Source organism: Coptis chinensis, chromosome 6, assembly GCF_015680905.1.
Source record: "Coptis chinensis isolate HL-2020 chromosome 6, ASM1568090v1, whole genome shotgun sequence".
NCBI classification, from domain to species: Eukaryota; Viridiplantae; Streptophyta; class Magnoliopsida; order Ranunculales; family Ranunculaceae; genus Coptis; species Coptis chinensis.
The window spans coordinates 29,902,773-29,924,938 of record NC_141461.1 but is presented as its reverse complement, the minus strand read 5'-3'; the positions used below and the strand labels follow the sequence as shown (position 1 = coordinate 29,924,938).

Below are 22,166 nucleotides of genomic sequence, written 5' to 3'. Positions count from 1 at the left end.
GGTCCGGGGAGATTCAGTGGAACGAGTGGCATTTTATTTCAGTGAAGCATTATACAGTCGGATATCAGCAAAAGTAGTTAAAAATTTGCCTATGTTATTCAACACGAATTCAGAAGAGCTTGTTCTTTCTTATAAATTAAATCTTTAAATGATGCTTTCCCTTACTCAAAGTTTGCTCATTTAACAGCAAATCAAGCAATTCTTGAAGCAACTAAGACAGCTACCCATATACACATTGTTGATTTTGAAATAGTTCAAGGTCTTCAATGGGCAGCACTTCTTCGAGGTTTTGCAACTCAGGTGTCTGGTGAACCTAGTTTAGTCCGTATTTCGGTATTCCAAAGACCGCTCTTGGGAATCTCTCCGCTTCTTCTTCGCTTGTTACTACCGTAACCGGCTTCGAGTTTTATGGAGCTTCTTGGATTGAATATTGAGCTTGAACCTATTTTAACACCAATTGAAGAATAGAATGAATCGAGTTTTCAAGTTAAAGGAAATGAGGTACTAGCTGTGAATTTGAAAATATGAACTCTTTCTTAATGGAAGGAGAAGTATTCCTCTGGTTTCATTCGAAAAAGGTAGGGGATAAATAAAGAAGATGAACAAGGATCGTCAGATTAGATTAAGTGTTGATGGGCCACATTAGTTGGTGGCATTTTAGAAATAAAAAGGCATGGGCTTTTTCGTCACTTTTTTCTAGTAACAAAAAAAAATAGTAAAAATAGTTGGCTTATTAGGTGTGCACTTCAACAGTGCCACATGAGCATTTGGCTGGACACCTATACATCCGGCACGCCACATAAGCATGTGAAGTAACGGAATGGTAACGATGGCCTAACTTGATAAAAAAAAAAGAAAGGTCATGGCCCAATTTGCTAAAAAAAAGTTCTTGGCCCAAAGTGATCAAACCAACAAAGTCCATGGTACAAAACATCCATTTTTTCTCTGCCTCTATTTCTAGTAAAATGTAGGAAGCTTTAACAGATTCTAGATGGACCAAAGCTATGGCAACATTGAAAAAGAATGCCACTTGGGAACTCGTAATCTTACCGAAAGGAAATAAGACAGTGGGGTGCAGATGGGTATTTACAGTCAAGCTCAAAACAGACGGGACTATTGAGAGATACAAAGCTCGATGGTTGCAAAAGGGTATACACAATCTTATGGTGTAGATTATCAAGAAACTTTTGCACTGGTTGCCAAACTCAATACTGTGAGAGTACTTTTGTCATTTGCAGCTAATAAAGATTGGCCTCTTCTTCAGTTTGATGCGAAAAATGTTTTCTTTCATGGAGATCTTACTGAAGAAGTATATATGGATCCTCCCCCAGGTATACCAGAATACTTGGGTACAACAATGGTTTGTAAACTAAATAAGGCATTGTATGGGTTGAAATAGTCCCCAAAAGCTTGGTTTGGCAGGTTTACCAAATCGAAGAAGAAGTTCGGCTACAAACAAAACAACTCATATCACACTTTGTTTTTAAAACACAAAAGAGGTAAAATCACTGCTTTGATTATCTATGGTGGTGACATGTGATGATCATGAGGAGATTTCTAGTTTACAACAGTATTTGGCTTCTGAGTTTGAAATGAAACAGCTCGGAGACCTTAAATATTTCCTTGGGAATTAGGTATATAGCCCGATCAAAACATGGTATTTTCTTATCCCAGCAAAAATATATTCTTGATTTATTATCTGCAACGGGAATGCTCGGATGTAAGCCAATTGATACTCCCATTGAGCAAAACCACAAGTTATTTTTGTGTTTGAATGCAACTCCAACCGATAAGGGGAGATACCAAAGGCTTGTAGGAAAACTGATCTATTTATCTCATACCATGCCAAGTATTGTGTATGCAGTTAGTGTCGTGAGTCAATTCATGCATGACCCACGTCAACTTCACATGGATGTTGTAGAGCGCATATTGAGATATTTGAAATCTGCTCCAAGTAAAGGCTTATTCTTCTTGAATCATGATCACCTAAAAGTAGAAGGTTACACTGATGCTGATTGGGCAGGTTCAGCCAACAACAGAAGGTCTACCTCAGGATACTTCACCTTTGTAGGTGGAAACCTTGTGACTTGGAAGAGTAAAGAATAGCTAGTAGTATCAAGATCAAATGCTGAAGCTGAATATAGAGGTATAGCATATGGGGTATGTGAGTTGTTGTGGTTGAGAAATTTGTTGAAGGACTTGGGTTTTAAACCAAAAGTGGAAATTAATCTATATTATGATAATACGTCAGCTATAGAGATGACTCATAATCCTGTTCAACATGATCGGACGAACCATGTGGAGATTGATAGACATTTTATCAAAGAAACATGAATTATTACTTTTCCATTTATAAAGTTTGAAGATCAACTAGCAGATGTCCTTACTAAAGTAGTGGCTAGTAAGGTGTTTATTGACTCTCTTGTCAAGTTGGGCATGTGCGATATCCATGCCCCAACTTGAGAGAGAAGAGAGGGGAGGTAGGTTAATAACAATATGTTATGGTATGTAGTATACTTAGCAAGTGTATATATATATATTGTAATTTTAGCAAGTGTATCGTAATCTTTTTCTAGATATATAGATCTCCTATAATCATTCTTATAATAATGGGATATCTTATGTATTCATTGAATCCTTCTTGTATATATACCCTCTTGATATATCAATAAAAATCATTATAAATATTCATTCAAACATCTTTGACACATAAAGTCAAGCCCAAATGCTTTGGCTCACCTTGCACTCCCATGAAAGGTGCTGCAAGTCTTATTCATGCTCACCACATAACACCTAGAAGCCATAAGTAACACATAAGTCTTATTCATCCCATAAGTAACTCTTTGTACCACTTTATCAATAGGAACTCTCCCATGACAAAGCTTCCACGCCATTCGTGCAAGTCTAGGATGTACTGCAGGCTTCGATGTCTTTTCTCCCCACCAGATTACTTGCTGAGGTTCAGAAATTTTAGTATAAGCGTTTGTCACCGAAAATGTAGGGTCCATACTATACGATCAGTTGCCCTCGGATTTAGCTTAGGCATGTCTTGTAACTGTGTAAGGTGATATCAACATGGTTTAATATTGTTTCAACTTCGTTAGGAATCTGCCAAACACCATTGACCGATAACTCTGACAACTAAATTCTGCAATGCTTTAGGTCTTCAAAACTCAATTGCAACCGAAGATAGCCAGCGAAAACACAACAAATTATGTGCGCTATTTTGTAAACCTCGTGGCCAAGGCCACACGCTGCACAAGTGTAGCTTACGGGTGCAAACGGATATAGGGATATAGATTCGGATATCCGATATCGGATAATATCCGATCCGAAAATTAATATTAATTAAAATTTATTTGATTTGTGTAATTTATTTTATCACTATAAAATATTGTACCTTTATACATTATTTGTTTTTTTTTTGTTATTATGATTTTATGTTATTATTTTATGATTTTATATAATAATTTATTCTACAAAAATAAATAAATTAGCAATTTACAATAAATATTAGTTTTTTGGATGGGATTGGATATTATCAAATGCGGATATCATTTCAGACACAAAAAATTATCATATATCCAAAATTTTCAGATAATATTCAATTTTTCTTTAATTTGGATTTCCACTTGCACCTCTGGTCCAAACTGTTTTACTAGCTAGCTACTAGGGCTAGAGGCCCTCGCATCCACGGTAAAAGTGCAATGTAATAACACAAAATTAGGCCCAAACATAGAAATTGACTAGTAATTACGGCTCCAGTACCGGGTGAACAATAATTATGGTTTTAGGATTCTTCCTACTACAGTTTTTTCTTTGAGTGTGTTGTGTGCGGATACAGGCGATTGCTACACAAGAAACAAAACCCACCCACACGTAAACAAAAAGGCGCACCTTTAAGTCTTAAGAGGCTTTCAGGCCAGATGGTTCCAACATTGACAACCAACCTGTAATTACCAACCAGAAGTGACTTTATATGAGGTTGAATTACAACATTATATGTGAGATACAATGATTTTGTTAGTTTTAATGGACTTCTATTGGATTACTTTTACAAAATATTTGATGCCCTCAAATGTGGTGAGGTTGCCGAAAAAGTGGAATTAGCAGGGCGCTATTGCATTCTTGAATCTGTCATATATACATTGGTAACATACACAACCAACATCCACTTCGCCTCCTGAGCGTGGACCTGTTCATATATAAGGTTAGTCCATGGCTAAGCAAATGACTAACGACCACTACCTATTGTGTACTGTCGTACTGATGTAGATGTTAAGCATGTCTGTTCATATGGATAATTCAGTCCATCATTTTGAAGTTAATAGACCAAAAAGATGGTGGGTGGAGAATGGAGATTGATTTAAGAAAACACTTCCATTATTCTTTTGAGTAACACCAAGTTCGGACCAATTTACAGGTGAAAAAACTAACATAGCGCATAGGATGGAGGTATGACACTGGCACTGGACTCCAACACTCCTGTGAACCTTTTCGGTTTGCTTATTTGTTAGCCTCCAACAAAGAAACTTTATGTTTTCTGAGATGTGGGCATTGCCAATGATACTCCCTGAACTGGTAGATCCTTCCATTGTTGAGTGACTGTTTTGATTTGGGTGAAAAATTGAACACCTGCTTTGCCTGCAAACCATAGCAAAGAAAAAAAATCAAATAAAGAAAAGAAGGTGATTACGGTTCTATACAAACTATACATGCAAACCCTGTAATAGGTTAAAATGGCTCCTCGGGTTTGGATAATCGACCACATCCATATCAATGATTATTAACATTTACCACCTATGCATGATACCTAATCCATCACTCCATGAGCACAAAATATATTTTAAAAGTGCTTCTTACCATAGAAATTCAGATCGCCTGCAAATGATGCCTTGGATCCAGTGAACGAGAAAAATGGCAACGGAACTGGAATGGGAACATTAATACCAACCTACGCAACATTAAACCACAAAATAATATGAGCCAAGTTCATATCAGGTATTTATGATCATGGAGGCAATGTCCTGGGTCAAACATTGCCTGGTTTTAATCCCTATTTGGAGTAACAATGGTTTTCTCACCTGACCTGCTTCAATTTCATTTTGGAACTTCCTAGCAGCTACACCAGATGAGGTAAATATAGATGCTCCATTACCATACCTATACAAAAAGAGGAAGAAGACAGTTAGAAGAGCAGGCAACCAGGTACAGGGCAATTATTGTAAAGGGAAGGAGAGCTGAGAAAAATGGCAATACTCGTTTTTGTTCACAATGTCTATAGCTTCTTCTAAACTGTCAGCCTGTTGTACACGTGAGAGGAAATATGTTAATGGCACTTCATTAACTTATGGAGGACTTGCAAGTGGAATGATATTCACAATGATTAGAATACCTGCATGCAAAGTAGAACAGGGCCAAAGATTTCCTCCTGCAGACCACCATAACCCAGAAAGACAATTTGACTACAATGTGTAAGGCTTAAATCTCGATAGTACAAAAGGAATAATGGCCATTCTTTCCAAAACAAAAGGGGAATCTGGAGGGTTTGGAACAAGATTCAAGGTACCTTGTAACAATCCATGTCACTTGTCACATTGGACAGAATGGTAGGCCCAACAAAGTTTCCATCCTCATAACCCGGAACCTAATATGCATACAAGAAACTAAGAAATGTGCATATCTTTATAAAGTTAAAATTAGACGGAAGAGTAAAATTACTATATATAACCAAAAAAGAATTTGTTTCACTCGGAACAAATTTATATCTGAGTAAGAGTTACTGATCTCATTTAAAAACAGGCTTGCCAATCCAAAAAAAACATCAACTAAGGAATTACAGAGATTGAAACAAATTCTTTTTTGGTTGTCTTAAAAGATGAACGGATTTGAACGGCTCTAAGAAATAAAAGATGAACGGGTCAAAGCCTATGGTGAAATGCACAGATTTTTCTTAGAGACAAGTATGCTAGTAGCAATATATAGCTAATCCAATTAACTAGACCACTGAATGCACAGTTGAACTAAAACGATTGGAATTAGATCAATTCATACAAGACAACCCAATCTAAGACAATAATGGATGCAGCCTGGATACCTAAGCAACCGTTTATGGGAAGAAAAACCATACTAAAATTGTCATGTCAAAAATGAAAAAGACTAAAGGGGGAAATATATTCAAATAGAGGCAAATAGAACAAAAATATCCATACCAAGTTCAATTGTTCAAGTGAGAAAAGGTTAGGTTAGTTATCTAAAAGAAGAAATGGGTTATAAGTAATTGTTGATCCTACATGAGAATTCGTTTCCACTTGTAATTGGCATGCGGAAATGACAATCAGTCTTCAAAGTTCAACTCCTCATCCTCTAGGACTTATCCCAACATTTAGGTGTAATGGTCCTATTTGTTTTGAAGAGATTTGTATATCATATGTGCTTTCCTACAATATACTTAAAAGACAGGGGAAATGAAACAGGAAGCAAAGTCCCGAGAAATAGTATAGCAATATATCTCTTACTCAGAACTTAATCTTATACCCAAAAAAAAGCTCTTGAAGCTCTGTAAGATCCAAGGAGTAGTAAGTCCTAATGTCCCTTTGCCAAGGATCCAAGGTCTGAAGATGCTCCTCTAGTATATAAATTGGGCATCTAACCATTTTACAGAGACTACCTTCTTTTTATTTGCTCATTCGGTTCATTATCTTGCCTTTCTTGACAGCTTGTGATTTCCAGTAGGGCTCTACTCCTACTTTACAATAAATACTTTTATATTTATATTATTTGCTAGACACAGTCTGGAATTTGGATAAAAGAATAATCTCCTGCCTTAAGAAATGATCTAGTTGAGACCCACATGGCACCCCAATGTCTAAATTGACTTGGAGAACACATATTTCAAAGAATAAGAAATCTTTTTTGTCTGACAAAAGCTTGAGTCACAATTTCAACCTAAAGAACTTTGACAAGTTAAGGTAACTATTCTATGACATACATGTTAAGTTGCTTGTCAGTGAAATCTCAAAGATATTAGTGCCAGCCCTATGAATTCTAATTATTCTTTTGTTTTTAAATTTAATCATGATATGACACATAGAATGACCATCAGGATGGCTACTCTAGCCCGCAAACCCTCACACCCATCAGAACCCACACAAGTAAAAATAGAGGAAATGTTAACAGACAACACCCGAAGAAAAAAAAACAGGAAGAAAAATCGAGGCACACAGAAGTGAAGAAATCAATAAGAGACTATGTACAAGGTTTGGCCAGCACAGCACAATTACACCCCACACCCCCGGTGGATCACAGACACAGAATGCTCCCTTCTCATCCTCCTGCTCTTCCCATTCATTGTGAAGCTCAGGTCAAGACAATCATCCTCCTCATCTTCATCTATATCGTCAAAGTCTCTACTGTTCTTGTTGAACTCCTTTTCCAATTCGACCTTAACATAACCTGGATTTTAGCCTTGATTTTTGCCATCTTAAACCCCCAAAGTTTCCCAAACTTAAGCATCCACTCAGATTCTTTAACGGTATTCAAAGTCTTCATGACGGCTTTGCCCTTTCTCTTTCTGTGTGTATCACTGCTCTGAACATTCTTTCCTCTCACATCCTATACCAATCTGTCATCTGTTTTCCTCCCCAAGACTCGTCGCACAATCTTTGCTACCACCATATCTTCCCTTCAGGTTCCACCTTGCTCAGCCATCATCTACCACTCTCAAAACCTCTCTCTTTAGGTTGTTATATTCATCTATAGCCTCGAGCATCCAAAAGGAAACACTATGCCATAATCCGTTTCTTGGAGTATAACGTGTGCCAGCCCGAAACCAGGTATGCAATATATTTTTAGAGATCCAGGTACTTGGGATCTAGTTATGCTTCCCCAAGGCAAGCAGGTAGTTGGCTGCAAAAGTCTTTTCCTTCTGATCTGCCCACATCTGGGCTTTCTCTGATGCAGGAGCATGATGCCTGCACCTGCTGGAAACAAGAATCTGGAACCTATAATTCTACTATATATTACTTGTTATTATGTTTTAGTAGTAGTTACTAAATTAGGATTAGTAATAGAATCAAGTAGTTTCTTATTAGTTTTAGATCTAGGTCATTTAGTAAGGTTTCTATTTTGGTTTCTAATTAGAATTAAGAATATGGTTTATTATATATAAAGGCAATTTGGCCTTCATTGTTAGATGGTTGTTATTGAATATTATTTTTTTCTTCATGTTTGAAGGTTTAAACCCTAGATTTAAGTGTTTCTTTAATTAAACTTAATTGATGTTCATCCATTGTTGAAGCTTCCGCCAACAAGATACATCAATCTCTATCCATCCCTGTCTTTATCCTGTTTGTATTCCACCATGGCAATGCCACTCCCTTTGGCAACATCCACTAATTCAGAACTTAATTTGAAAGCCATATTTCGACCCAGACGTTTTTAGGATGCCCCTAATAACCAACGAATGGCAAGTGATTTTCCTTGTGTAGATCCTATTTCATATAATTCCACAATTCTTAGACCATGGTCCTTCGAATTAAGAACAAAAAGAATCAAATGTAACATAATCCAAATTACTCTACAAGTTGTACATGTTTGAAGTCCAAGCTCTTTGGCTATATCTAATCATTGTAGCATTTCAAGCTACAATTTATTTTTTATTTTAATTGTTTGATCGATAAAGTATAGTTATATAAATGGGGAGGGATGTACAACACTTTTTATACAACAGTTTATACAATGGCCTATATCTCACTCTATAAATTTACTTACGACTCATCTTTCCATCACGGATGACAACCCTGCAAAAAATGGGCTCATTTAGAAATTTCTAAAGACGCCAAGAGAAGGTTGCAAAATATTAAATCATGACCGTTAAAAAAATCACATTTTCAAATCAACTTTTGAAAGGGGTAGAGATTTCGAAATGAACTCAAATTTTGTGGATATGATCTTTATGGTGATAATACCATACCCACTAAGTATTAGCTCTTAGTTCAACTTAGAAAAGGGTGTTATATAAATTGTTGTACAAAAAGTGTTGTATATAGATCCCTCCCCTATATAAATATATGTCTAAACAAGAATACAATATAAGGAAATATTCTACATTACACTAGCAATAGAAGAAAAGGAGAAAACGTAGACAAAAAAAGGCAAGTCCAATCAGCTCAAGTTTTGCATTCATGCTGCAGTATATCTACGTTATCTATAAGAAATATGTTATCTCATCAGAAAGTCAAAACTAGGGGTGACTTGGATCGGATCGGATTAACCTCCTTCGGAATTTTTCCGAATTTTTTTCGGAACCTAATATTCTAGCCAAATCCGATCCAATTTTTTTTCGGATTCAAAATATATTTCCAATTTTGGAACTTTCGGAAATTTCGGAATAACTCGAAAATTTCAGAATGCTTGGTAAATTTTCAAAGATCTCTTTACTTTCAATTATTTTTGGAATATCATACGCCAATGTTCATTGTAGGGAGAGAAAATTATGTCCATAACACCAATGTACCAACAGCAATACGCACTTGTTTACTGAGAAAATCTATTTTCATTCAAACAAGTGATCCAAGAAAAAATGAGAAAAAGAACATGCAGCCACCAACAGCAAGCATTGCATTCTGTTGAGGTCTGAGTATTTGTAATGTTTCAATCTTTTTTTGTGTGTGGAAATTGAAGCGTGAAGTGTCTGCATGAATAATCGATTCTGGTCTTGGACTCTAAGTAGCTTTACATAACATTCTATCTATTGGAATTTGGCTTTTTGATTGGTCTGGAAGTCATTGTATGATTCAATGACATTTTTTTTCATATCATTGTTGTTATGGCAGAAGGTATAATGACAGTGGAGTGGTCCAATTCAAATGGGGAAGTAGCGGCTAGGTTATGTTTTTGGAAGTAAAAACCTAGAAAATGAATGAACGGTCGAGATCTGGTCGAGATCCAATCAAGTGGATAGTGAGAGAAGTACATATTTTCGGAATAAATTGGCAATAATATCGGAAATTTTGGATCGGCTATATATCGGAACTTTCGGATCGGATCGGTTTTTAAATTATATCCGAATCCAATCCAATTTTTTTTCGGAATTTTCGGAAAATCGACCTATGAAAACCACACCCAGAACCAGACCAATTTCGGGTCAGATTTCGGAAAAATCGGAAATTCGGCAAAAAGAGACACCCCTAGTCAAAACGCTAGTCTTATACATAATTTTTCTTCTTTTTTATTCTGGTAAACTAAGTGGAAGACATGTCTTTTTTTTAAAACTTAGAGAAACCAAAAGAATAATCAAAATGAATAGACCGGTAATGGAAGAAAATCCCCTAATGGAAGAAAATTGCACAATCACATTAATAATGGGATACCAGAAGGATAAATCAATACCACTATGTTTCTTCCATCAAGATCAAGGCTAGCACCACTCTCAACACCACTTTGGACCAATCTGCATATTCGATCCTTTGCCTGTCCATAAAGAAGTCATGTGAAACCAACTAAATATTAGGTAGTTTCTAGGTAGAAATATCCACCAATCCGTACATCTAACCTCATGTGCAAAATATCAAGTAATTGTAACACTTACGTGATCATAAAGCAATATTTGTGATATATACTAAGCTATATAAGCACCTGTTTGCTAATAACTGGACCAAGGTCTGCACCAGGCTCACATCCTGCATTTACTTTAAGTGCTTTGGCATGCTCGATCAGTCCATCCACCCTTTCAAAAGGTACAAAGGTAAGCAACAGCTTTAAACATCCAAAATAACAATTCCCACCCCAGTTCTTCTTTTTCAAGTCTGAGGGTGTGCTCATGTAATAAGAAAGTTGCAACGTGTCACGTGGCAATAGAGCAGAGACAATTCTTGCTGAAAGCTCTCGAGTCTCAATAGAATTCCAATACCTCATGCATTAACAAGAAATGTACTAGTAACAACCCAAAACAGTAAAAGGTGAGACCAAATTTACACACAAAAAAAGCTCAACATGTAATATATTTGTCCCCGCCACACACACACACAAACGCAGGGGATGGGGATGGGGAGGGGGAGATATGAAACACAATCTAAATGGAAATATCATAAATCAAGGTGAAGACGAAAGAATGAAACCAAAAAAAGAACAGACAAAGAATCTAAAAACCAAACTATGCACCTAAAACAATATACCATGGTTTCGAGTCTCCAACAAAAACAGCTGTACTGAGTGCCATACACCTTTGCCCAGCAGCACCAAAACCAGCTGCAACTAGGGCATTTAAAGTAGCATCAATGTTTGCATCAGGCACAATGATTGCATGATTTTTTGCTCCCATGTTGGCCTGACGACAAAATTTACAGCTAACTGATTCACGAGACCTAAATTGATGTGCAGTTTAATAGAAAATGGACTTTCAAAATTAGAAAACTAAAAATTAAACAAACAGTATTACCTGAACACGTTTCCCCTTCGCTGCCGCTCTAGAGTAAATGTGCATACCAGCCTTGAAAACCAGATTAACAAAGTGAAACATAGCATACAAAGGTTTGATGATGTCAGTTATGAAATGAGAAAAAGTCTTACACTTCATACGATGAAAATACAAAACCAGATAAAATTGAAAGAAAGAATTATCATCTTGCCATAAGGAGATTTTTAGGGAGCCATGGAGAATAATCAACTTTCCTACCACACTTGAAGTAGAAGAAGGATTGGCGTATTGGTTATAAGCTTCTATCATAATCAAAAAAATTGTCAAGTATTGGCCTCTAAGATGAGTAAGGTTTCTGGAAGGTTCCAAGGATGTAGTAATAACCCATATAAGTATACCACCTGAGGTAGATGTCACCAACCACTAGACTATAACCTAAAACTATGTCTAACCAATTCTTATTAACGTTGACTGGTTATTTTTTTTATTAGGCTCCATACGCATTTCAAGCAATCCTTGTAAAGAAAAAGAAGCACTAGAAAACCATGTTTAAGTTTGAAACAAATGTGATATGTGGCATAGACCGTAGTTAAAATGTTAAAAAGCATCAATAGAAACCTTATTTCAAAGAGCAGAAGACACTTGATCAATGCAGACTTACTGTATTTGAACCAACAAAAGATATAGCCCTAATGTCTTTATCGTCACAGATATTATTGACAATTTCCTGCAAGACATAAAGAGCCATATGAATAAGAAGCCATATCAACCTGAAACCTCTACATCTGCCAAAAGAATATAAAAAAAAAATCCAAATGCAACACCAGAAATAATGAATTCAAAGCTCACATTGGTTCCATGAACAATGTTAAGGACACCATTAGGCAAACCAGCCTCCATTGCTAGCTCCGCTAGTATCATAGAAGCCCCTGAGAGAACACCAATATAAGAAATGGCTTTAGTCAAAACACTAATTGACCAAGGAAATAATAAAGAAAAATAAAATACTGATATAACACAGCTGATGATATAAATGTGTCACCAACGAATTGTAGCTGAGGATGTCACGGTGATGTAGAAACATTTTCTTTAAAAAAAATGTAGCCGACATCCTATAGAATCATCTAATTTCTATGCAACACTACAACAGATAAAGACTTTTATGAAACTGAGCCATAGCTCCTCAGAAAGCAGAAAACCATGTACAACATTGTAGTCTAAAAATACCTGGATCTTTCTCCGAGGGTTTTAAGACAAAAGTATTGCCACATGTGACTGCGATTGGGAACATCTAACCAAAGAAAAAGAAAAAGAAAAAGACAACGTTAGATTACTATTATATGTATGTTAATGTAAGAAGCAAAAAAAACCTTGAGCACCCTTTGGCGATAAGAAAAAACAATTAGGAAACTAGAAGGTATACCCATAAGGGAATCATTGCAGGAAAGTTGAATGGGCATATTCCAGCACAAACTCCAAGTGGTTCGCGAAGACTATATGTATCAATTCCATGTGACACATTAGAAACAAACTCCCCCATTTGCAAAGTTCCCATCCCACATGCATGCTCCACCACCTCTGCAGTAGAAAATTCAAAACTCCACATATTATAACAATCAAAAACAGACAACTCCAATCAAATCTCAAGCTTTAACGAATTTCCAAATAACACACAACTAGAGACATACTAACCTAAACCGCGAAACACATCACCATGTGCATCCTTCAACGTCTTCCCTTGCTCCGTAGTTATATTCAAAGCAAGTTTGTCCTAAAATACACAAGTATATAATAAACAACGACAAACACAAATCCAAGAAACAAACACCGCCCATTTCCTTACGAACTACTTACAATATCTCTCCGAATAAGTTCTTGGAGCTTAAACATAACCCTTTGACGAGTAGTAATGGGTGTGTTTCTCCACGAAGTAAACGCATGTTTTGCAGAACTCACAGCAGATTTAAATTCCTCCGTAGTAGTTAATGGTATTTGCAAAACCACCTCTTGTGTCGCCTATTATCAAACAAAAACCAATACCTCAAACTAAAATTTTCAAACTACATAAACTCAAAGCTACTTAAAAGTATAAAACTTTGATTCGCTTACAGGGTTCAAAACATCGATGGTCTCCTTGGAATCAGATTCCACAAACTCTCCTCCAATTAGATTCCTTAATCTCACCTTTATATAGAAACATAATTGAAATTGAATCCAAACACAATAATAACAACAACAGTTTACAATAACTACTTACAGGAGAGGTTTGAGGAGTTGGGGAAAAATTAGTAGCAGTTGAGAAATGAGATGTTGTCACTTTCCATGCATTAAATGATCTACCTGCAGTATGCCATACACAATCAGATCCTTGATTCAATGATTAAAACATAGTATTATAAAACTTTATACCTCTTCGAAGAGACAAGTGAAGCATTTTTGGACTTGTTGTGGATTTCAGATGGACTCCAACTTTTTCTTTTTCTTTTTTCCAACTGAAGTGGGAGTTTACCTATATATGTTTGTTTGTTTGTTTCTGTCAAACGTTGGGAGTTTAAATTTTATTTTGCTACACCCATCTTGTGTTTCTTACACGTGGGACGATTTTGACTTGTAGGCTTGATTCCATGTAGTAATGTTTTGTTTTCTGCTGTTCCATTTTCATCTCCACTATGTTCTCATCTTGCAACAATAAATTTGCCATTAGAATCTCCCAATATGTATCCATAGATTGACATTGTACCCTACAGGTAACAAGCATCATTATTAAGTTTAAGAAATCCAGCTTGTGGAGGTGTCTAATGTACTTTGATCACTACTAAAAGAAGGATTTTTTGTGTCACTTTTTTTTTTTTGTCTTGTGTCACTTACTAGAAAAAAGTGACACACAGAGTTTTGATGTGTCACTTTTTTATAGAACGAGGGCTGATGTGTTGCTTCTAGGAAAAGTGACACAAATAATTTTATTTTTTGTGTCCCATTATTTGAAAGTGACACTAGTAGTTTGTCTTGTTGTGTCACTTCTGGGTGTAAAAATATCGAAAATAAAATTAACAAATTATCGAAATAAATAAACGACACGAGTACGAGTAATTGCTTCGTATGCCATGAAACTCAAAGTCATGATTTTGGACACGCGGCTATATTTTTAGGTTCCCTCCCAAAAACAACTAAGTTACTAAACCTAAAAGAAAAAGGAATAGAAAGGGAATAGAAATAGAAACTGAAGGTCGTTTAAATCACTTCGTATTCATCACTTAGGTTAAAAAAGAGAAAAACTAGAAGAAAAAAAACATAAAAGAAAAACTCTGTCTCGTAACCGTTCTTCCTCCCAACTTCTCACCGGCGTTTTATTGCACCACGCGCGCTCCTCACCCATCTCTCGTCCATCCCTCGTTCTCCGGTTCACTTTCCAGCTCTCTCTCTCTCTCTCGAGCAAGAAAATAAAGGTAATATTTTTTTTTCGTTTTTATTTAATTGTCTGATGTTTTGGATGTTATTGAAAATTAATCTGATCAAAGTTTTGCTTTTGAGTCTATTATAGCACTCTATATTTGTTGTTGTCGAATCTTTGAGTCTATACAGGAAACAAAACGTATATTTTGATAAAAAACGAAACCGTAAACTTTGAGCAATAAATTCGAGATTGAATGAAAGAGAATTGGTCAAGAAATTGATTTAAGCACCATTATAAGTTTATAACCATAGCTTGCATTCAATCTCTACACTAGATAGTATTGTTGTTAGCAGGTTCCTACTATACAGTGTATAATACACCTCATATTGAGCACTTGCACTATTGGTAGTCTCAACTACTTGGACTCTTTATCTGAAAGGTCTTCGTTATTGTGTGTCATTCAAATGTTTTCCTCTGAAACCCATGACGTCCATGTGTTAGAGAACACTTAAATTTGTACACAGGCTTTCATGTTTTAACCGGGAAGTTCAAATTGACAAGTGAAATCATTGACATTTGGGCCATGGTACGATATATCATACCTGCTCCCAAAGAAAAAACAAAAAGCAGTCACACACCGACCCAAACAAAAAAAGGAGTGGCATTACCGCATTAGCTAAGAGCGTATACACTAAAACTCCCAAAAATGTTAGAAAATAGATTCAAACTGTAAAGGTAAACTAAAATCAGCTAGTCGTTAGCCTAAAAGTAACTCAAACAAATCTTGTGTATACTCTTTTATGTTTCATCTCGCGTACATATAAAATAGTTAGAATGACTTTACAACTTAAAAATCCTCTGTGAAGGAACAAGAATAATAAACTAACTAACTACTTAACTTGTGTCATGGTTAAGACTAAGTTCTGTCATGGACTAAATTGGAAGAGTAGTATGATGCAGCTACAAATTTGCCTGTTTATTGGATGTTCTCAAAACACGCAGAACTTGTGAATGGTTGATATCCACACATAAACTCATTTTAATTGTGTATTTCTTGTAGAAGGTCTAAATGTAGGATAAATAGGTATAGACCTTATTAATATGACACTTGCAGTTGTTGAATCGTTGAAGAGAATTGTCGCTCTGAGGAATCCTGAGTTAACTTGAAACTCGTAATGCATATGTTGCTTGCTTCACTGGAACACATGAACCATATTAATCTCACGTACATTAATGCTGGTGGTCCTGTTTTTTGGAAATATGTATCCCTTATAGTTTTATACATAGTACAAAATATCAGGATATGGGTATTTATCGATCTCTGATTTATGGATATGTATCGTGGATATATCTTCCTCTTTGGGGATATTTGACATTGTTTTACATGCAAATATCGTAGATATATCTAAAATATCAACAAATATCGTGGATATTGTAGATATTTTTTAATATATCATGATACATTATTTATATTTATTTGAAATATAATGGTAAATATTAAATAAAATTGTTACATATACAAAATATCGTAAAATATCACAAAATATCGCAAATATAAAAAATATCGTTGAAATATCACCGATATTTGCAGTCGTATATATCTCTGAACATATCGGAATATTTATATATCTTTCTCTGAAATCTGGATAGATATCGACAAATATCGCGATATATCGGGATATTTTGTACTATGATTTTATATGCCTGGGGTCAGTAGAACAAAAGAACAAGATCTCCACATTATATATAACTCATTATATCTCATTATAACTCATTATTTGTTGTTGTCGAAAGTTTACGTTTTGTTTTTGAGTCTATACAGGAAAATTAATCTCGAATGTTTTTTTATTAAAGTTTATGTTTCATTTCTGTCACTGCTATTATATCACTCTGTATTTGTTGCACACCATTGATTTCATTACTATTTTACGGTTTGTAAGATGATATGAATTACAAGATTACATACACATGCTCATATGACTTAAGAAAAAAAAAAAAAAAAAAAAAAATTGAAGGCTGGAGAGAGTGTAAATTATCGACTTCATTCGATGTTTTTTGTCAAAATTTTCTTATTGTGTCATTTTTTATGCTTCTATTTGGTTATTGAGAGTAGCCTAAATTGGTTGGTTAGATTTCCAATGTAATTTGATTTTGCATAATACCATTATCATCTCATCTTAGACTTATTTAATGGTTTTCCTACTAATGTGTCATGTGTTAATATCATCTTGCCATGATACTTTATTTTTGAATGTGTGGTCTTTGTACTTGATTTTTTTTTTTTTTTTTGACCATGTTTTTCTTTAAGAGATCGGTTTGTTGCATTTTGCTACGATATGGATAAGTCTTGGATGTCCAAGGACCAGTTAACAAGCGAATATATTCAAGGAGTTGAAAGGTTAATTAGTGTTGGAAAGGAAGAAGGAAGTTTCATACGTTGTCCATGTAGAGATTGTTCAAATATCAACGAAGTTAACTAAGACCGAGGTCGAGAAATCATCTTTTCAACATGGTATTAGCCAAGGTTACACTATTTGGCGGTTTCATGGCGAAAAACTCTCTATTTTCCGAGACCCGACTAGTTTTCTGAGAACAAGACACTTTTGGACATTATGATGAGGTTGAGACTTCAAGATGTTGGACATTATGATGAGGCCGAGATTCCTCAAGATGTTGGATATTATGATGAGATTGAGACTCTCAAGATGTTGAACGCATGAGAGAAATGGCGAAGGTTGCGAGAGGACCATTATCTGTGATCCCGAAATTTAAGGAATTGCTTGAAGATGCGAAAACGCCTTTGTGCGAGGGTTGCTCAAAATTCACAAAGCTATCAATAGTTATTATTTTATTTAATCTGAAAAGCAAATAGTGGGTGGTCGACACAAGTTTTTGAAGTTATTGAAGCTCTTGGACGGATGCTTCCTCAACCAAATCTCTTGCGAAATCCTTGAATGCGATCAAAGAAGACATTGTCTGTTTATGGGATGAAGTGCGAGAAAATACATGCATGTCCAAATGATTGTATACTCTATAGGGGTGATAAATACAAAGATGAAACTATGTGCCTTATTTGTGGAGTCTCAAGATATAAAGAGAACAAGAGAGCGACCAACAAATCGGTGGAGTACCAAAAAAAGTTTTGTGGTATTTTCCACCAATTCAAGATTCAAGAAGATGTTTCAATCTGCCCAAACATCAAAGTCAATGACATGGCATGTCGATGAAAGGGTGGTTGATGGTAAGATCGCCACCAGCCAGACTCTCCAAAGATGGAAGTTGGTTGACGAAAAATATCCGAATTTGCGTGAGAATCCGAAACCTTCGCCTAGCACTTTCAGCCGATGGAGTCAATCCACACTGTACTCTTAGTACTAAGTACAGTTTATGGCATGTTATGCTGGTCACATACAACCTCCTACCGTGGCTATGCATGAAAAGAAAGTATATGATGCTTACGATGTTGATATCAGGTCCAAATCAACCTAGAAACAACATCGACGTCTACTTGGCACCCTTGGTTGACGACTTACATGTTCTGTGGGAGATAGGGGTGGAGGCTTATGATGTGTACCGTCATGAATCATTTATACTTAAAGCTGTTTTGTTATGGACAATCAATGATCTTCCTGCATATAGCAATCTTTCTGGGTGCACTGTGAAAGGTTATTTTGCTTGTCCTATTTGCGGCGAGGGCACGTCCTCAACCAGGCTTAAACACTCTGGGAAGAACGTATACACAGCCAATAGAAGATTTCTTCCACACTATCATCCATATCGAAGACAAAAAAAAAGCCTTCAATGGTAAAACAAAGCTGCGGGAGGCACCTGAACCCTTAATTGGTTTGAAAGTACTGGAAGAAGTTGAAGGGATCAAAGTCATATGGGGAACAAAGGGAACCATTACGGGGGCTACCAATTGTTTTAAGAAGAAATCAGTTTTTTTTTAGCTTCCATACTGGAGATATCTAGAACTCCGACATAATGTGGATTTTATGCACACGGAGAAAAATGTATGTGACAGCATTGTTGGGACCCTACTTAACATTCCACATAAAAATAAAGACACCATTAAGTCTCGTCTTGACCTCCAAGAAATGGGTCTAAGGACAGAATTGGCTCCAACAATTGGGGAAAAGCGATCGTTCTTGCCTCCGGCTTGTCACACACTATCTAGAGATGAGAAAAAAAGACTATGCAAAACTTTGCATGAGTTAAAAGTCCCAAGTGGATACTCTTCGAATTTTAGGCATCTTGTCTCGATGCAAGATCTAAAACTGCAAAATATGAAGTCGCACGACTGTCATGTTTTGATGCAGCAACTTCTTCCGGTTGTAATAAGAACAATTTTGCCAAAGAATGTGAGATGTGCAATTATTAGGCTATGTTCTTTTTTTAAGGCCATTTGCTCGAAAGTAATAGATAAGGAAAAATTGCCTCAAATTCAGGAAGACATTGTGCTTACAGTATGTTTGCTGGAAAAGTATTTTCCGCCATCATTTTTCGACGTTATGATTCATCTAACAGTGCACCTTGTCAGAGAAGTTGATCTTTGTGGTCATGTATTCTACCGATGGATGTATGCATTTGAGAGGTACAATGAATTTTATATTACCCTTCAATATTTCTTAATGCACTTTTCTTTATAAACATTACTATTGTGCAATCTCTTAGGTACATGACCGTGTTAAAGGGCTTTATACGCAATCGAAATCGACCGGAAGCTTGTATTGCTGAGAATTACATTGCAGAGGAAGCAATTGAATTTTGTAGCGAATTCTTACCTGACTTAGATGCAATTGGGATTCCTCTCCGTAAAGATAACACTACCACAGATTTGATATCATCTGGAAATCTTCCCCGAGGAAGTACCCATAGTCAAGTAGATAGAAAAACGTTGGACCAGGCACATCTCTATATATTGCAAAACACAAAAGATGTTCAGCCTTACATCGAGTAAGGTTTCTTTAGTTGTTCACTTTAAAAGTCTATTTTAGTTCCTTGGTTTCGGATTCCGATAGCTAACTATTTTATTTTGTGGCCTAACATGATAGAGAACATATGAACTATCTGAAGGAACAACAACTTCGTAAATAAAAAAAACCCACATGGTTGCATGCTGAACACAATCGCTCATTTAGTGATTGGCTTAGAGACAAGGTATATTATAAATTGGTCTTTTTTTTTTTTTGTTATTTTTGTATGTTAATTTAACTTAGATTTGGACTAAAATGTTTACACAACAATGCACAGGTTTTGTTCGAGAGGGGAAATCCTGACAAGAAGGTGTCAAACACCTTGAAATGGGTATCGAAGGGGCCTTTGGCACATGTTTACAAATATTCTACTTATGTCACTAATGGTTATCATTTTGCCACGAAACGGCAAGACGCTTTACGAGTAAATCAAAATAGTGGCGTGAGTTTGATAGCAACAACACCGCAAGTTTCAAGCGCAAAGGATCAAAACCCGATTTTTTCGAACATGTCTTTCTACGATGTTATTGCTGAAATATGGTTGCTCGATTATACAAATTTCAAGATTCCAATGTTCAAGTGTGACTGGGTTGATAGCAAGAATGCAATTAGGAAGGATGACATGGGTTTCACTTTAGTGGATCTTGGTAGAGTTGGCCATAAATCTGATTCCTTCATCCTAGGTTCTCAGGCCGAGCAAGTTTTCTATGTACCTGATCAACTTGACCCAACGTGGTCATTTGCTGTAGAATCTCCTCAAAGATGCTTTCACGAATACGACGACAATAACGATGATGAGCTCGTTGATGCTCATGTAGGAGATGACAATTTTGTTGAATTGCCAAATGTTGACTCATTGGATGTTAATGATGAATCTCAGTCAGTTTACGTCCGTGAAGATTGTGAGGGCACTTGGGTTGAGCATAAAAAAACTTCTTGATTTATTAGTTTTCATTGTTTTTTGTGGTGGAATCAATATTTGGTTTGTTAATAAGAGATTGTTACCAACTTTTGTCTTTTATGTATTGGCCTTACGATTATTTTGGTTCCATTCAAATTATGATATATGGTTTTTGCCATAGACATACTTATTGCTATTGATCATGTCATCTTCTAATGATTTTCCTATTCTATAGTTTTTTTTTAAGGTTTAGTTCGATATGGATCCAAAAACAAGTGCCAAATCATCTCAGAAAAAAAAAAGGAAGCATCCAATCGAGGAAGGTGACAATATTACAAGTGTTAGGGGTCAAACTAAAAAGCTTTCACTCACTAAGCATTTTAAAGGTAAGCTTGTGGTGGAGTTTAATGCGAAAGGAAAGATCAAAGGTGCATTTATTCGAAGCGAGTTCAGTAATTGGGTTGGCACACTAGTTAAAAATATGGTTCCACTAGTTGAATACCCAAACTGGACGAAAGTTGACAACCAAATAAAAGATGATGTATGGGATTCAGTGCTGGTAAGCGGTTGTTTTGCCTATTATACTAATTTTGAATTATTATTATTGTCTTTCTAGAAGTGTAGACTCATCTCTGCCTTGGTTATTTGTAGGAAAAATTTGAGGCAGATCCTAAGTTTAAGAAAAAAGGATTGCAACAATGTGGTAAGATATGGCGGAAATTTAAGAATTATTGCACAAAATATTTTGTCATACCTTACATAGATGACCCCGATTTAATGAATCCACCAAAAATCTATCCGAATGTTAAGAAGCAAGATTGGGAGAAATTTGTAAAAATAAGGTTGTCGGAAGAGTTCCAGATATATATCTGTCATTTCCTTTGAATTTTCATTTCTAATAAATTTATAATTTTGTTAAGGTGTGATAAACTAATATACTATTTTCATTTGGGTTGTTAGGAATTAAGCAAGATTCAATTGGAAAGAAGAAACTTGAACAAGTATAACCATCGACTAAGCAAATTAGGTTATGATGGCATTGTCGATAAGATGGTAAGTAGATATTATATTTAAGTTTGTTAGATAAAACCAACGTAGGTAATCTAATATTACTTGGTTGGTTTGGTTATTTGTAATTGATAATAGATGGAAGCTGGGATACCTATTGATGAAGATGATAGATCTCTTTTGTGGCGTTTAGCTCGACAAGACAAAAGTGGTGAATATGCTGATGATGCCACAAAGGAGGTAGTTCAAAAGATTGTAAGTATCAAGCTCATCATTGTATGTGTGTTTTCGAAGCATATTTGATATTGTGTAGGATACCTAGCTTGATATATTGATGTATTTTTGTACTGATCTAGATTATGTGGTTCCCTATCTAGCTTGATCTAGCTTCGATTTATGATTTTTTTTTTACTGATCTAGCAAGCATAATATATATAGATCTATCCTGTCTAAGTGCCTACTAGTGTT

General features: G+C 35.7%; 1 protein-coding gene across 1 annotated transcript; it reads right to left on the bottom strand.

The window, feature by feature from the left end:
* Positions 1 to 4,361: 4,361 nt before the first annotated feature.
* LOC147492515 (methylmalonate-semialdehyde dehydrogenase [acylating], mitochondrial-like) lies at positions 4,362 to 14,210 on the bottom strand. The gene is made up of 19 exons (XM_086566044.1): positions 13,829 to 14,210; positions 13,677 to 13,759; positions 13,529 to 13,603; positions 13,274 to 13,435; positions 13,112 to 13,190; positions 12,843 to 12,997; positions 12,647 to 12,710; positions 12,269 to 12,348; positions 12,081 to 12,146; positions 11,441 to 11,491; positions 11,178 to 11,329; positions 10,639 to 10,729; positions 10,393 to 10,473; positions 5,570 to 5,647; positions 5,396 to 5,431; positions 5,260 to 5,303; positions 5,085 to 5,163; positions 4,864 to 4,954; positions 4,362 to 4,644 (listed from the first exon to the last, which is right to left on the bottom strand). Exons 1-19 carry the CDS (start codon positions 13,851 to 13,853, stop codon positions 4,535 to 4,537), a joined length of 1,602 nt encoding a protein of 533 aa, XP_086422170.1. The 5' UTR covers positions 13,854 to 14,210; the 3' UTR covers positions 4,362 to 4,534.
* Positions 14,211 to 22,166: the final 7,956 nt, after the last annotated feature.

What these genes read in the sequence shown, in the direction of transcription:
- LOC147492515 (XM_086566044.1), bottom strand. Translation starts at nt 13,853, where the DNA reads ATGCTTCACTTGTCTCTTCGAAGAG. An exon ending in GTTGGAGACTCGAAACCATG is followed by an intron (nt 10,730 to 11,177) that starts GTATATTGTTTT and finishes ACCTTTTGAAAG; the next exon opens with GGTGGATGGACTGATCGAGC. An exon ending in ATGAAATTGAAGCAGGTCAG is followed by an intron (nt 4,955 to 5,084) that starts GTGAGAAAACCA and finishes AATGTTGCGTAG; the next exon opens with GTTGGTATTAATGTTCCCAT.